Source organism: Nipponia nippon, unplaced genomic scaffold, assembly GCF_047370975.1.
Source record: "Nipponia nippon isolate SJK-2023a ecotype South Korea unplaced genomic scaffold, ASM4737097v1 scaffold_9, whole genome shotgun sequence".
NCBI lineage: Eukaryota > Metazoa > Chordata > Aves > Pelecaniformes > Threskiornithidae > Nipponia > Nipponia nippon.
Genome location: NW_028262413.1, coordinates 20,975,791 through 20,993,466, shown reverse-complemented (window position 1 = coordinate 20,993,466; position 17,676 = coordinate 20,975,791). Strand labels below are relative to the sequence as shown.

Genomic DNA, 17,676 nt, shown 5'->3' with positions numbered 1-17,676 from the left:
TTTCAGAAGGATTCCTTCAAGCACATGTGGTACCTGGCTTTTAACTGGCGTTCCCAGCAAGGTGACTAGCAGCAGATAATTGCTTAGTATGCATTAATCCCACAAACTCAAAGTCCCTATCTTGTTCTCTAATTTCAAGAGTATGAATGCAATAGCATCACATTTATCTCAAATAAAAGGGAATCAAGAGCACCCTAATCTCAGCAATGATGTCTGTTATGTCTTGACAGTCCCCTACCTTCCACTCCTCCTTTCTATATAATAGTAAGCTCGGTCAAGAAGAGAAAGATGCAGGGCAATTATAGCTTTATAAAATAGGGTACAAACATCAAAACCCCACAGAAATTAACAGCAAGAATATACAACCTGATCTAACTTTGAAGTCAGGCTTGCTTTGAACAAGGAGGTAAAGATCAGATGACCTCCAGAGTCAGAGTCCAGACTTCCCTTCCAATCTAAATTTCTCTACGATGCTAATTCACTCTAACAGTGGAAAAAGCACAAAGCCCCTTCCACTTTGCTTTTCCATGCTTGAGAGATCTGTACCTTATGTTGCAGGATCTGAACATTCTGAACTAGAAAGCGATATGCATTGTACCAGGGCAGGAAGACATCCTTCAGTATATCCCTCACTCCTTCCTCCTTAAATCTCAGATTTTCTGCTCTTACCACAGGAGAATTGATCAGGTATAACCTGCAAAATAAGAACACAATACTTAAAAGCTTAAAACTGCCTATACTGATAAAAATGCAGTTAAATATACAGTAAACCCTAGAGAGCTGCATAGCAAGAGAAAGATACCCAAGGGAGCAGTTTCACACTAAGAACTCTAAGGAAGACAGTATTGTAAGCATGTAACAATTACTTACTAGTGCTACAGGATTATTTTTATGATACTGCATATGGAATTTGAATTGGAATTTAAATTTTGTTTTTTACTCTAGAAGTTAATTGAAGTGATAACACATGCCCAGATGCTATTACAGTATAAAACAAGCAGTGGATACATGGAATTAGTGTTCATCTTTAGAATGGCACCTATTGTTTTGGTAATATTGTGAATTCCTTAACAGTGACACAGTACCTTTCTACTCAATCTAGTTAATTTCCTCAGTTACAAAAAGCTTTGGGCCCATTGCAAACACAGGACTAAGGAGCAAGGCAAAGCAGGCAAATCCAAGTAAAAGAGCAGAAATTAATGTTTTCAAGAAAAACAGCCCCAAAAGAGGACAAAGGATGTACATCCTACCAATACAAATGTCCCTCACCTCCAGAAACAGCTCTGAAAGAGCAAAGCAGAGGACTCAGATGACACCGAGTACTTCTATCAGAAGCAGCTCCTCACAGAATCATGCCCACCTCACCCAAGAGAGCTCATCTATACATGAAATCCACCCTGTCTAGGGAGATCCTCCTCAGGTCAGTCTCTCTCAAGCTAACAGTTCCTCATTTCAGGGAGACAGACATGTCCCCCAGCTTTCTTGCTGGCTGTGAGTTTGCAAAAAATCATCTTTATACTTTATCGCATCTTCTCTAAACAAATATTCTGTCTACAGAGACAAACTGGTATCTATCAAGTTAACTCAAAAAGAAATCAGGTCTTACTCAGGTATCAAAAAAACTTGAATACAAACTCGATTTAGATACACTTCATTTAATTTTCCAAATATGAAAAACAAACCAAACTTTTTTATTTTAAAGATTGTGGCATTTCTCAGTAGAAATTTATTAACTCATTTTCTCACATTTTATCAACTTTTAAAATCATGATTCTAAACTAATGTATCTTTACAGGCACTTCCTTTAGGAGGCTTTAAAATCTTAATGGGGTTTGACACAGCACATTCAAGAATACCAGACCATAAATTCTTCAGGAGAGGGCTTCTTGCATAAAAATGAATACATAAAAATAGAGCTGCCAGAGTAACCAGACAGTAATGCAGCACAGAAACAGGCATGCATTAGGTTGTCAAGCACTGGAACAGGCCGCCCAGGGAAGTGGTTGAGTCCCCATCCCGGGAGGTATTTAAAAGACGTGTAGATGTGGCGCTTAGGGACATGGTTTAGTGGTGGACTTGGCAGTGCTAGGTTAACGGTTGGACTTGATGATCTTAAGGGTCTTTTCCAATCTAAATGAATCTATGATTCTATTATTTTTCAGTACTGTATAGGGGGAAAAAAAGGATTTTTAAACATGATATCTGAATTCAAATTATAAATTTACAAAAGTACAGAACAATTAAGCATGATAATGAACTAGTAAGTCCTTAAATGAAGCTAGAATTTATAAGTATATATTTAAACCAAACCTCCCATCACAGTTATTTATGTGCTTATTATTTATTTCAGAAGTCAAACATAACTTTGCTCCGAGTAAGAGAGCTAGTCTGGCCCTAGGGTACACAAGGATACTCCAGGCCTTTTACCAGTTTGGGACTTACCTAGAATAATGACCACTTCAAATTGCCTCCACTGCTTTCCTCCTGAGGAGGCAGCAATGCAAACTCAGAGCTATAAAGAATCTGCTAAAGTGTTCCTTTGCACCCACCTCAGCAGCACACGCTGCAGAATCCATCAGAAGTCTTCTTAAAATAGCTCTTAGAATTTAGAAAATGTAGCTCTCTAAGGCTACAGTTTTGGTTTTTGTTTAACATAGCAGCCCTGCACTTCCTTACAATATGTAAATGTTAAAAGAATACTAATCTCCTTTTCATCTCTCTAAAACAGTAGTCTGTGGCATTATGTTATTTCTTCTGGATTTTAAGAACAGATTGAGAGAAGAATGTAACACATCACTTCTAACAGCAATACTTACCTCAGGATACATGAAAGCAAAGGGTTTGTAAATACTACGACCAGCAAATTCTCTTTCTGACACGCTTCAACTTTGACAGCTATCCAACCCAAGTCATAGGTCTTAGGAATATCGAAATATAATTATTTTTGACAATTCTTACAGATTTCACACAGGATTCAAGTTTCAGGAAGTCTAAAGTTGGGTTGTTAAATTTACTGTGCTGTTATTTCATCTGTTTGCCCTTTCCATTCAATTCCATATTCATTTAAACAACTTACATCTATATTTTCTGCTGATCTATTTATCAAGCTACTGCTGAGAATACTTCAAAGCTGTAGTTAAAAAAACAATATGTATTGCAAAAGCTTTTAAAATACATACACATATATATATGTATTGCAAAAGCTAAAGTAACTCTGCTGGGAAACAGTGCCAAGGAAAAAAACCTCAGTTGTAGCTTTTTCTATAAACAGAACACATCAAGCGCTTCAGTGAATAAGCAGAGACAACTGAATCGCAGAGCTCCTTCCATAAATGAACGAAGTCTGCAATGCTTTTACTCTGTATGTGGGTGTATGTATAAATAAATGTGACATTAAAGAATGAGTACACAGGCAGAAAAATGAATTAGCTTTTCAGAAATCAAAAACCCATGAATAATGGAAGTGTAACTTCTGGTGTTTGAGATTTTTTTTGTTTTGTTTTATAAAAAAGGCAGATTTTTTTCAACAGAAACATCATCTGCGATTTAAAAATCTCCATTATGAGTAACTCCAACCCTTTTCACTCGTATTGTTCCAGCTGATATTCTGCTAATATACCTTGATTATTTGTAAAGAGTGATCTTGATAAAATTTAAGAAATCCACCCAACTCTCCACTGAAAATATATACGAGAAGATAATTTACTAGGTCTTTTAAATGCTAAAGCTTGAAACAATAAGGAAACTCACATCTATCTTTTTTTAAATTATCTAGAACAAGCAACGACCATCTTTCTCAAATAAACAAAAAACCATGGTACACTAAGCTCTCATTCAGCCCAATCATTACCATGTATAGTTGTAACATACAATTCAATGTGTGTGACAGTTTAATGTTTTCTTATACATAGCAAGAATTAAAGGGCTCTTGAGAAATGCATAAGTAGTGTACTCCTGCAGTTATTAAAATGTCTTCATTGTACCTTTACCTCAAGGTACCACTTCATGCATGTAGTTAGCACATCTAGCCAAAGTACCAGGTGACTGCATAATTACGTTTATACATTAGTGCAATTTTAATGAAACACTTGAACTGTGTTTAATCTCTGTTTGACCAGGACAATTTATATATACACATTAGGCTGCTCCACTTCTGCTTTTCTGGTTTCACTACTATTAGGTACATATTGTATTCTTACAGCAACAAAACCAAAATGCTTTCTCTTTAGAAAATGTATAGTATAAGCAGCAAGCAAACATTTCTGTGCATTATACAGTAATCCTTCCCTAAAATAATGATTTAATAGTAAACTAATAGTATTATTCCAATTTTCACTGGGTCGACTCACTACTATTAGCTGACAGTGCTGGCTCGAGTGGAAGCATTCTGTACAAACTGGACACACATTTTCTGATGAAAGGCCTCCAGTCAGCATGTCAGCTTTGGTTGTTACCAGCCTTGAAGAAGACAAGACAAGGGTATAGAAAGTCCAGGCACTGTAACTATTGCCAGTTCTTTTGAGTCATCCACTCTTTCAGCTATTTGACTGCCATAGTCATCTAGAAGGTTCTAAAATTCACTTTCTTCCTACTGCTAATTGTCAAAAACCTATAAGCAGCTCTCCTGGTACGTCTGCTATGAACAGAAAGCTAACATATCAGATTGTACATTAATTAAAGAAATCCTACCTTAGTGCATCAGCTCCATAACTATTTACAATACTCATTGGATCAGGATAATTCTTCTTCCTTTTGCTCATTTTTTGGCCATCACTAAAAAAATATCAGAATGTAGGCATAAATTCCCAGAATTCTTGTAATACATGGATAAAGAAAAAAGGTCCTTCAAATCCAGCTTAATTTTTCTGTCCTATTATGTTCTTGGTAGCATAGGCATAATTATATATTAGCATGTCATTCCAGTATGACTGTTGAACCCACGAGAGCAACTGAAAAGAAAAAACAAAACAAAACAAAACCCAACACAAAAAAAGAAAAACAACCAACCAAAGACACTCCCAAGTTACAAATCTAAACAGGAAATCTGTCTTTCCTATCAAAGCTGAGAGAAGATGCACTTGTTTTGAATCAATCCCTCCAGCCCACTGGCAAAGCTTTATTTGAAAATAAAGGGAAACAAATATAATTAACTTATTTAAAATTACATCTAAAACTAGATTTATAATCCCCTTTACTCTGCATAACAGGTAGCATTTATTTCCTATTCTTTCCTATTCTGACTTGCTACTCATTTTCTCTCTCTCTAGGAAGGACTAATCCAGCTGGAAAGAACCTAGTGCAACAGATAGCTGGGATGTGTAAATCTCACACTCTCAGGTGCCTCTTACCTCCTGCAACACCGATACCTCCCTGACAAGTCTTAACAGCTCCAAAGTCCATTTCAGATTTAATTTACAATTCACAGGGACTTATCTGTTCAGGAAAGAACTGACATACCAACCTGGCAAGAACAAGGCCATTCACAATTACATTCTTGAAAGGAGGCCTTCCAAAAAGAGCAGTGGACAGCACCAGCAATGTGTAGAACCTGAAACGAGACAACGTAAACATGACTTTCTAAATATGCCAAGCTAAAGTCTGCATGTCCTTCGTTACAAAAGAAAATTTTCATTATGTTGTTTTACTCTAGCAAAGTTAAAATTTAAGTATGTGGAACATTTATGTGGCAAAGACTCAGACGAGGAGCTTATTGTAAGTACACCTTTTTCCTCTTTGTAGCATATCATGCTGTTTGCTCAGCTGTGATCTACTAGTCCAAGAAGGCTGAAAAATTGGAATAGTAAGCATTAGGAAGGTCATGAAGAAGAAAGTTGTAGCGCTTTCCCCTGTAATACAGAAAAGAGAATTCTGTCCCTGAACAAGCTCCCTATTTGCTCACTGTAAACCTCTGAACACAGGATCAGTGAGGAGCAAACACAGCAGACAGGACTGGGTGGGAGGGGGGCGTTAGCTGGTTAAATTAGCTGGTTAAATTAGCTGGTTAAATTAGCTGGTTAAATTAGCCATCGCTAGAAAATAAGAGAATGCAGGTGTTTCCCACAATGAAGGGCAGTAGGGGGTTCCCCCTGTGCTCTATCTGATGTGTTTACAATACCTGTATAAACTATGTAGGACACTTAAGAAATCAGTGTTGGAGCAAGCACAGGCACCTATTGTTCAATATGTCGATATATGGCGATATATGGTTATATCTGAGAAATTAAGTGGAGATGCAAGATGATGTGATAATTTCATACTCGGGAGTCAGAATCTTCAATAAAGGAGGTATCTATGAGCTTCTGTAACTGCACTGCTGGTAATTACTTTTAAGAAAATAACCGGAGGGTGGGCCACAGCTTTCCTGGTTAAAAATGAGTATCACACTGACGATTGCTTAGCAACCTTAAAACAGCAGATGATTATACAAAAGCTAATTGATTTAGAATAAGGCACAAGAGGTTATGCCTCAGAACTATGCATTTGCATGAAGATTTAGTAGAGAAACACTTGGGGGGGGGGGGCAGGGGGGAAAAGGTCCATCTGTATCTTCCAAAGTAGTTTTTATCAAAAAGCTGCCTGTAATTGCAAAAGCATTATTCTGACACTTGAGGGTCCAAAGCTCTGTAAAGGCTGTTGTGTGCATTACTGCATTTATTAAGTGGCTTACATGACAACTCTGATGCTTATCTCTCAGACAGGCTTTTAACTCTCACTTAAAATTCACACTGCAGGATACAAATTCTCTTTATTAAATTGCATTGTAATTTCATGAATTTTAACCAACATTTCTCCACCTGCACAAAAACACATGCACTCAAAATCCCTGTCTTCATTTTTAACCTTCTTAAGAAAACCCCTAAACATAAACATCTGAGCATTTACTTGGATGATCAACACCTCAAGCCTACAGGACTGACAGTTGATTACAAACAGAGCAGTACTTCTTTAGTATTTAGTATGAAGGTACCTCATTGACAAACTCCCATCACTTTCTGCAAACTGGTCGCAAATTCTCATATTAGAGCAGGTGCGTTTGCAATTAAAAAGAACAAAGTAGAACCAACTAGAAGAGATTTCAGTACTGTTTGTATTAGGAAAATTGTACAGAGGGACTGTGGGCACTGAAAAAATACATCCAAGAACTTTTCACAAATTTTATGTTATTTGCATTGTCAAACCTGATGAGCCTCAGCAATGAGGTATCTTAGTTGATGACAGTTACAAGACTGTCTTTGAGATCCTGCGATCCACTGGTTTCCACACCATTCTAACATAACTCTTCTCATTCTGTCTCAGATTATCCTTTTAAAAAAATTCACCTCATTCACCCTGAATATTTTAAAGGAGTGTCTCTCTGCACTTTATTTTTTAAATAGCTTGTCGTCAGAAACAAATGTTTCTGACAACTTCCTCAACTTATCTCTGCTGCTTCATCTTCCATTCACCAAACCTCAGTCTGCTTCTAGTTATGTCCTTGCAGATATGTAGCTATCAGCCGAGACAATAGTAAAAAACCCTTAACACCACAGAGACAGAAGTTCACTTCTTTGCTCTTCTTCCCTCCTCTTCCATTCCCCCCAAAAGGGAAAAAGCGTCCCCTCCCAGTTTTCTCCTTTCTTGAACGATTGTGGGTAAATTCATAATCCCGCGGTTCAAGCCAAAAACATTCAGCTGTGAATTCCCTGTAGGCCACCACATTCTGACCATGACTATAAATCTTGTTGCATCTCCCTATATACAGAGATAGAGCCTTTCCTATCAATCTGTCCGGACAGCCAGTCTTGCAACCAAACTACTGTAAGATTTTTTTTCCTTTGGCCTCAACAAATATAATTCATCTCTTTCTTATATCCGTGGCAGAAAGTCATCAAAAAGATTACTCTCTTAGCTTATCACCTTGGTCACATTAATTTTCCCCTTGTCTCCCTTGACTTTCTCCCCTCTGTTGAGTCAAACAGAAGTCACCAGACTTCTACCTCCGGAGCCTTTCACCACCTAGCAGTTCTCACTTCACGTCAGCTGCAGTCTCTGACCTGACACAAAACCAATCTTCATTCTGAATCTTATCACTTTATATAGAATGCCTCAAATAAAAATCACATATATGCTCTTAACACTTCAGAACTCACCAGCTTGTTGTTCACTTAGGCCTATTATGATATAGTGCTGTCACACTAGCAGATACGTGTGTCTTCTCTTCAAAATATCCTCATTTTTTCCAAGACTTAGGAAAAGGTAATTAAAAGCCTAACAGTTTTACAATGAGAACCCTTCTTAAGAACAGCCTGAGACAGCTTTACCTTTTACCAAAAAAATCCACCACCTCAAATCTTAATTACTTCTTTCTTTCGCAAAACAAAAGTGTTCTTTTGCAAATCACAGAACACTAGCTGTTATTAAAGCACCAGCTTATTAACAGACACGAACACCGTGGGAAAGGTATAAGCATCATGTATTGGAGGCAAGTGTTTTGATATTCCACCCACAAACAGATGAGACAGGCTTTGGTATGGTGAAGACTTAGAGTAACTGTTATGCTGATGCTGAAAACGAAAAGCAATCTACTCCAGATTGTAACATGAAAGTCTCCATTTGCACATTTCCTACAGTACACAACACAAGTGTGTGGGCTCAAACCGAAGCACAGCAGGTGTATGTCTACAACCACAGAGTCATAGGTGGCATTAGCATCAGCTCAGACTTCTCGTTATTTTTCCAGGGCCAATCTTCAGTTGAATTAGTGAGATGATTTGGCTCAGCCTACTAAGGAAAGGGAAAGAAGCCGCTTATCCACAGGTTACATTTACTATTTAAAAAAGAAAAGAACGTTAAAAACTGGAAACATGATAGTTGGCGGATCTGGATGTTGCACTGCACGCAAGTTTAGATTAATATCATACTATAAAGAGGCCAACTTGTGTAAAAGTTACAAATGCATTCTTTAATGGCACTAGAGAGCTTCATTGGACGCATATGAGATCAGACTTATCTTTTCATCTGTCATGTCTCCCACACATGCTTCAAAGGGTAGCACTAAAAGAAACACTGCAGTAAGCGTGGGTGACATATACTAATCCACTGTGATATCCCAATCTCAAATAGCTAAACCCTGAAACCTAAAATTTATCATTCCTCCTATATTTTTACTGGAATTGTAACTACCAGGAATAGATTTTGTATCCACATAAAAATCCCAAACCATTTTTAATTCTGTTGAACTTTTACAATTCAGTAGCTCCCTTGTACAGTGTAAGAATGATTACGTGCTGTTGAATTTTTTTTAATTTGTTCTCATTTTTTGGCTTCTAAATTACAATAAATGCCCTTTTATCTTTATAAAATGTAGCAGGGAAAAAATGAGTTTCTGACTGTGCTTTTTGCATGCATTTTATATGTTTTTATCATGTGTTCTTTTGTCTGTTTCGTGAAATAAAAAAGGCACAGTTTTCTAATTCTTTTCAGATAGAAAGAATAAAAAAAAGAGGGAAAACTAAGTTTTTAATTCTCCTTTTGTGGGCATAATGAACAATGCTGCAGAAAGACTAATACATGGAATCACTAGTATTACAACTTTTCAAGCTATTTTTCTCTGTTCCTTGTTCATTCTAACACTGTACTAGCCTCCCACAGTGCCCAAAGCAGAGCTGCTGCAGACTAAGCAGTTTTTCTCCCAGATAAACAAAACCTATCACTTTTCTTCAAGATTAAACAGGTATTATGTTAATATAATATAGTATATACATTTCATTTTTTATTTAATATTTCCTAAATTAGCCTTTGTCAAATCAACAGTGCTGTATCCACATGCAATATGCAACAGTAAAGAAAAAGTAAATGAAGAAACTTAGTGTTCACTGTATATACTGGATCCCACACTGCTTGAAGAGCAGCAAGCACAAAATAGTGACCTGCAAATGAGATCAGTATGTCCCTCTACTGCTAGGTTTCATGCTACTCTACAGTACATAGTTGTATACTAACACTGAAAAGCACCATGACCAATAAGCTGTGATATACAACTGTGAAGAACACAAAGTTAAAGATCAACACAAACAGATGACCTAACAAAGACTTCTTTTGTGGAAAATAAATAAATAAATAATCACTATACATGTAAGAGGCCAGTTTTAACTAAGTTCATCAGGTTGCCCTAATTCTAATCTATGTGAAGTATTGCTTCGAGGACCCATTACAAACATTACGCATAGCACTAACTAGGTAAGGTGCAGCTATATTCTGAAAAGTATTTAATATGCCATGAGGAGTCCATGTTTCACTAAGTGAAACTTAAGTGGTCCCTCCCTAACTGCCAAACTTGCAAATGTAACTTCCATTTTGAGGACCTAGATAATTTTTTGCATCAAAAGTAAGGGGTTGCAAAGTGAAGACACCTTTTGCCATATTCATGAAACTTATTTTTATTTAGCATCATCCCTCAAACGTTTCCTTGCTCAAGCCTCCTGGCTTTGAGAGCATGTATAAACCTTGCTCTCAACTTCACAAACACGCAAAAACCCACCTCTTACTGCTTTGTTTGGGTTGGTTGGTTTGCTGGGGGAGCAGAGAAGTGGGCAAAGGGAGGTGCCAACTGTGCTCCAGAGGAATTTAGTTTATTTAACTCTAGTAACTCAAGTTACTGGATGGAAGAGTTCTACTTGTACATAGTCAAATGTACTAATCTGTAAAGCACAAAAATTCATCTTAAAAATCTGTCAGTTTTCACAGCCAACCTCAAACTTCAAAAATAGAATAAACACTTAAAAATGCCAAAACTAAAACTGTATGTATGCATGCATGTATGAGAACATTACCCAGAGAAAATCTGAGATTAGTGAAAAACTTTTATCAATGATTGAAAAGCATTTATCCAAAGAGGAATCAAATAAACAGATGAAGTTTACAGTTAGAAGATTTGATTTTTATACATTATAACATCTTAACAACATAAGGTTTGACTTAATTTGTTTTTTCCCTACTCATATAAACCCCAAATTCAAATTTAATCTAGGGGGCAAAAATGACTAGCCTATACATTGGCTTGAAATCCTCAAAACATTGACTTCCATTTCAACTGACTCAACTGCTTTTCTGTTTCCAGTAGATAACTCAAGTTCCATGATAATTCAGCTGCTGAAATTCTTCCTTACCAGGCCAAATATCTGCCCTGTTACCTAATGTTTTCCACAAAAGCTGGGAAGATTGCTTGCTAACATGTCATCTTTCTGGAACATTTTTGTCACTAAGCTTTAGAATACCTTACATTTTACTGGAAAAAAGAAATCATACACTTATCTATACAACATTAAAGGATCATCCAGATGTAACAGTGTTAGATGCAGGGCAATAATATGGCATAATAAAGTTGCAGAAAATTACCATCCTCGGGTTTGGTCAATGCCTTCAGCAATGAAGTCAGCAGGGAAGGCATCTTCAAGTTCTTTTTTGTTTTCAAATGGGTAATGGACTTGTGCATAAGGCATGCTTCCACTCTCAAACCAGCAATCAAAAACTTCAGGGACCCGGTGCAGTAAGCCCTTGCCACAGCGTGAAGGGATAGTTAGGTGATCAATACTATGGGAAAGAAAAAGATTGACAAATTCTAAACAAAAACAAGAATTAGCACAAAAAGTTAATGTTATGCTTGCACATTAGGTATGACAGTACTTTTGGTTTTAATTTTAAGCATTCTTCAAAAAGGTCAGCATTTCCTTTGACCATTTTTATAATTTAAAGCTATTTTAGAGTTGTTTTTTTTTGTATTAACAGTGTCCTAGACAGAAGAAAGGAAAATTTATACATGTTAATCACAAGCCCTCTTACTACTTACTTCTATTTTCCCTAAATCTGCTTCCAAGGGTTTGGGCAAAGAAACCCAATATTTTTTATGTCTGCTCAACTATTTTTAATAACTAGTTAATAGTCTCTGTGACTGACCTTTCTCGGTGGAGATCAGTGACTTTCACTCCAGATAGTTCTTCCAATTCTGCCACTGAACCAATACAAACTACCTGTAAGAGACACTCAAGAAATTTAGTCAGTTATTTGCACACAGTAGCAATTTTTTTTAACATTAGACGGGAGACTTGTAGGTCAGTCAGTATCTTCTAAAGCAGCTGATATAGCTGAAAAGTCAACAAAAATTTTGTACAAGGTCCCCTTCTTCAATCTAATAAAGCAGCAAATGATGTTAGAGACCACTGCCCTGATTTAATACAATTCATGTCAAAACAACTGGGGACTTCGAAGAACAAGCATGTTGTGAGATATCAAAAAAGGGGGGTGGGGGTTACTGTTTGGTTTTTTCCCAAACAACCCACAACACAATCACCTCTAAAAATTCAATGATCCTGACTTTTATACAGATAGGAGTTTCAGATCCCAGGTTCCTCTTCTGAAGCTGAGGTAAGCTGCTAAATTACTCAAAACTGAGTATAAGTGTTCCACCCCAGGTACACTAAACTGTTCATATTAATGGCATCTTACTAAAAGTGAAAAAAAGTGTCACAGCTAACAAGGGGTCATTAAGAAAGGTAAAAACTTTTCTTGTTTTTGTTGCATCAACACACTATCTAAGAAAAAAGCAAACAGTTTCGGCAATAGACTTGCATCAACGTCATGAAATGTTGATGAAACAAATGATTCTGAAAAACTATATGTAGGAGAGAAGGAGAAAAGCAAAGCTTTCTTTGCTGTACGTTTTAATCAAGTTTAAACCTCCCAGAGCCCTGTGGCCCTCTCTCATCTGGCAGGATTCACGAGTCACAGGCTGCATTACAGGTCTGGATGTTGGAAATCCAGTCCCACGTGCTATCAGTCCAATTTAGAATTCCCAAGGAAAAAAAACGTTTTTTTGACAGATCTGACAGGGAAGGAGTTAAACGTACCAACATAAAGAAGCTGTAAGTAGGCTAGACATTTTTGACATAAGGTAACTTTCTAAGTTGCTCTTAGGCTACAATAAGTCGGAGTATTGCTCAATTCCTATAGCTAGTCTTAAATATATGCATATGTATACACACAGAAATTCTGACTAACCAAAAGGTTTTGGTGTATTTAATTCCAAAAGACTGTCATGAATTACAGAGAAGACAGAAACTCAGCCTGATTTGTTTTTTAAGCCATGATTTTCCTAGTCTGATTCAACTGCTGATCTGCATTACTAATCACCACCTTTTATTGTTAAAGTACTTTTGAAATGTAATTTTTTCATTACTTATCTATTTCTCTTATTTTTTTATAGGAAGTGAAGCATTACAATGATTATGATAGTGAAGTACAACAGTCTGCAGTTCGCATAGCAAACCATACCAGGGGATTGATCCCAGTTAAGAATATGCCATTATCAACAAACTATTTTTAACCCAGATCTGCTCTTCATTCACTGTGTGGCCCCATAAGCAATCGTACAAGCTCAAGTGAGCAGACAGCAGGTGCTTAGTTCAGCACTGCTGGTGGAAGAAAAGGTTTTAATAGCAGCATGGGTAAAAAATACCCTTGGATACACTGACTACTTCATCTTTGCTAACCTTAATATTTGAACATACTTTCACACTATGTACTGGGTTAAAAGCTGCCCATCAGCTGCTGCTTTTCGAACCAAGCATTTCAATTCTTAAGTAAAATTGTGAATATTGGATGCATCTATAGAACTGCACCCAGCAGAACATGTTCATAGAAGAAATAACCCCAAATCCACATGAAAAATCCAACAACCACCAGAGGAACGCAGATATTGCCATACTGAATAAGACTGCCTCTGTCTTATGGAACAATGGAGGTAGCTCATTAGATACTTGAAGGCAAGAGAACAATACAGCAAGTAGATGCTAATCAAATCCGATCCCTCATTAGGCCACATCCGCTCATTTCTGCAACAGTTTTATGCTCTCAAATTAAAGCTATTGCTTTGGATACATTTCTTCAACAGCAATGTCTACTTTAGTAGCCTGGCCCCTTTCCCTACCAGTCACTTGTTCATCCTCTATTTTTCAGCCACATCAACTACAAAACCAGCTGTATCAACATTTAATAGTAGACAGCAAAGACTGAAATAAATAGGCTGGGACTCGGGGCTGTTTAACCCTGCTTCAGCATCACTGTGACCTAATGTGAAATCAGAGGTCAAGGTTAAATACTTCTAATGAAATGACCATTAGCATTATATCCGGGATTATCCATGTAAATAGGAAGAATAAAGCGATCTGGCAGCATTCATGGACCTCAATGTTCCTGTGACATAGATCTGCAGTCCCTATTAAACAAAAATGTTTGCTTTTATTGGTTTGTCATTTCATCTCTGTTAAGTACTTATAATCAAAGAATAAGGAGTGTTCAAGGAAAGACAGAAGTCCACATAGTGTATCAGTATATCAGCAAGACATTCTGGGACCTTTAGAAAGCATCTTCTGCATAGTAATTAGTAAAAGAAATGACTGCTAAGGTCAGCTAGAAGTGTCATTCTTAATGCAGCCTCAAAGCAGACTGGAAACAGACCTAAAGTTTAGAAGTTCCCTCACCCTTCAGGACAGCACAGTCAGAGTCCTCTTGTTCCAAATCTGTTATGCAAGACCAAGCACACCAAAACTAGTAGAGGGTTAACAGTTTACATGAGTGACAAGCAATGAAACAATCAGAGAATTTCCAGATCACTGAATATTTAATACTATAATATGTATGCAAGTCCTATAAAATTAGCCTATGTCCACTTTATCAACTTGGCTGCTATATTACTAAATGTTATTATCTAATCCAAATGAGATGTGTTCCTCCACTGAGGAAATCATTGTGATCTGAGATCTTAAAATGATAAACTGTCTGCAAAAATGTGGTAATAAACATAAGCTTCAAATTTAACTTCCATTATGTGTCTCTACCAGATAATTATGCTAAAATAAAACTAAAATAAAAGCTAAAATAAAACTGTGGGAAACCAGATATTGATTTGTAATAAAATTCACTTTAATACCAATTAATTCACCTTACTGTATATTAAATAAGGAACTGTTATTACTTCTCCAGGATTTAATATGCACAGCATAATTGCATGCGACAAAGTGTTCTTTTGAGAACAAGACATGAAGAGGAGGCTCTGCAATCTCACATGGCACTAGGCTGCAGTAAAACTGAAGTCAGGAAATTTTGAGTGAATACTATTTCTATATGAGAGCAGATGTCACTTAGGCCTTAAGTTCCACATCAGTTCCAATGGTATTTAGCTTTTAAGCTATATCCCACATGCATAAAAAGAGAGTGAATATTAAAAAAACCCTAACTTGAAATTTAGCGTGGTCCAGAAGCCATACTCAACTATTGAAGCATGACATTCAGAATCTAGAGTAAACAGAGATGTATAACATCTACAGATAAAAATAATAGATCTGTTTGTATTTCTATCATTATTCAGAACACCAAGCCCTGAGGAATACTTGCAGCTAATTTCAAACAAAAGGTCAGTCTTCGAAGTCAGACATTACATTGTTATTAAAAACAAACAAATCAAACCTAAAAAGGCAAAACAAATCTGTACACAAAGGAATACAGACATTGGGAGACTGGACAGAAAATGAAATATTATTAGAGGCAAGGAGTGGGAGTAATGTAACCTTTACACAATCTTTTTCAGCTGTAGAATGAAGTCTTGAAATACTTTAGCACAAAACTGAAAGCCTTTTCTCTATCTAAAAAAACCTGTTACACCAAACAAGGGACTTAAAAGTTTAGTTTGGAGAGTGACAGTTTATACCTAAAAATTTTGAATAAATGTTAAAAATTAACTGGTTTATGAGAGACAGAAGCATTTGGTTTGCCAGTAATTTACAAACATGCTCATAGCATAAATAGAATTCAAATGCCAAGGCTTTCCTAGATACTTAAATCGTAATTACAAGGAGTAACTCCACCCCTCCCCCAATATCTCCCTGCCTATCAGCAGGATTTCCAAGGAAGAGGAAATAAAAAATGCTTTATGGTGCACATCTAACCAATAGTGCAGTTTAGGACAATAAAATAATTTTCTGGCATACGTTTTCCCACTTGAGGTCTTCCACGTCTAAAATGAAAAGTAAAACTTTTTAAAATTAAGGGAGATAAAAACAAAGGCTTGGGATGCTGCCAACAGTATTTACCTTCCATGGACATCCTAGACATTGATTAGCATTTCCTATTTCCAGCATGAGGAAGACTTATCATATGTGTCTAATGGAAGTAACCCACACAGGGAAAAGAAAAAAAAAAAATCTTCAGAAACCATTCTAAAACTTGGTGTTTTGACACGTAGAAAACAGCAGTCTTCAAAACTGTGTTAAGTATTCACTTGTGCAGTTAGCTTTATGCTACTAACTGCAGGGTACCTTACAACTTCAAAAAAATCATTTCTAGCATTCCCATTATATACTTTCATCATTCCACTAGATGCACATTTTTACAGTCTGCTACATTCACATGTGTAGCACTACAAATACATATTTTCACTGTTCTACTATGGTGGACTTGCTTTTATGCCTTCAGCAATTCATTTGCCTTGAAGTAACTGAGCATCAGAATTTCAAAAACAGACTGAAAGGACTGAGTAAAAAAATCTCTTCCTTGTCATTTTCTCACTGCATTTGTTATTTCCATTAGATTTACCATCACCACAAATTCTTCCAGAAAAGATAAGATTAATTCTAATACGAAAAACAAGAAAAATTGCTTGCAGTTTTCAAGCAAAAGCAAAGAAAATGTGTAGGGGCACACAAATGTGTGCATAGATATGCATATATCTGTCACCTATTATAGATATACTGTTAAGACATATTAATAGAACTTAAGACTGTAGCAGCCGAAGATATAACAGTCTATCAAAATAAGCAAACAACATATACAGATAGGCTTTTCTGTCAACTGGAAACCTTTGTTTTCTTACTCACCTCTTCAAAATCATCACTGACCCACAAAGGGATGGGTGTTCCCCAGTACCGGTTTCTAGATATAGCCCAATCTCGTGCATCTTTAAGCCAGTTCCCAAAACGCTTCTCCCTCACAAAATCTGGAACCCTGTTCCAAAAATAAGAAAAGTATTCTCGTATCACTACATTCCACTTAAAAGAAAGCTAATAAGAACACTTATATTTGAATTCATCCACAAAACAAGTTAATTGCAGCACATTGCATGAATTGGAGCCATTCATATTACTGCACTGGCTATTGCAAGGCCTATAGACTTGCTGCCAAAGAAGTAACACCATTTCTTCTGCCTTTCTTTGATCTTCAAGTAAGCTATAGAAGTGAAAAATACCATGTTTATTTTACTGTCAAATAACTCAGTGAAAATGTGTGCAACGTACAATAGATTCATTAAGGATGAAACAATGTCCAAAAATCCTCAGGATAGTCTAACGTTGGAAGATTATGGCTAAGGGTGGTTAAAAATACTACTGTGCTTTATTTTACATACAGAAAAAAATACCAGTTTCTGATTTTGGTGCTGAATGAAATTACAAAGTTTCAGAAGCCTGGAGTAATAGCATCAAAAGGCACCTTGCATTATGCGTGAGCATCCAGGTATCTGCACATTTCTTTTAGACTTTGAGAATAAAGAAATCCCAAGTTGATACATCCTACAAAAAAAGCCTTTTCACACTATTTATTATCTCAACTTTTAATTCTCTAATTAAAAAAACAGAACAACACCTGACC

At 36.5% G+C, this 17,676-nt stretch overlaps 1 protein-coding gene across 1 annotated transcript in view; it reads right to left on the bottom strand.

Moving 5' to 3' along the window:
* Positions 1-17,676, bottom strand: part of IARS1 (isoleucyl-tRNA synthetase 1) — a 111,714-nt gene that overhangs the window by 40,833 nt on the left and 53,205 nt on the right. The window contains exons 15-20 of the mRNA XM_009476712.2: positions 16,908-17,034; positions 11,935-12,008; positions 11,377-11,571; positions 5,462-5,548; positions 4,690-4,773; positions 547-694 (exon numbers count right to left, since the gene is read on the bottom strand). Coding sequence (XP_009474987.2) covers positions 547-694; positions 4,690-4,773; positions 5,462-5,548; positions 11,377-11,571; positions 11,935-12,008; positions 16,908-17,034 — 715 coding nt within the window. The remainder of the gene's footprint in view (positions 1-546; positions 695-4,689; positions 4,774-5,461; positions 5,549-11,376; positions 11,572-11,934; positions 12,009-16,907; positions 17,035-17,676) is intronic.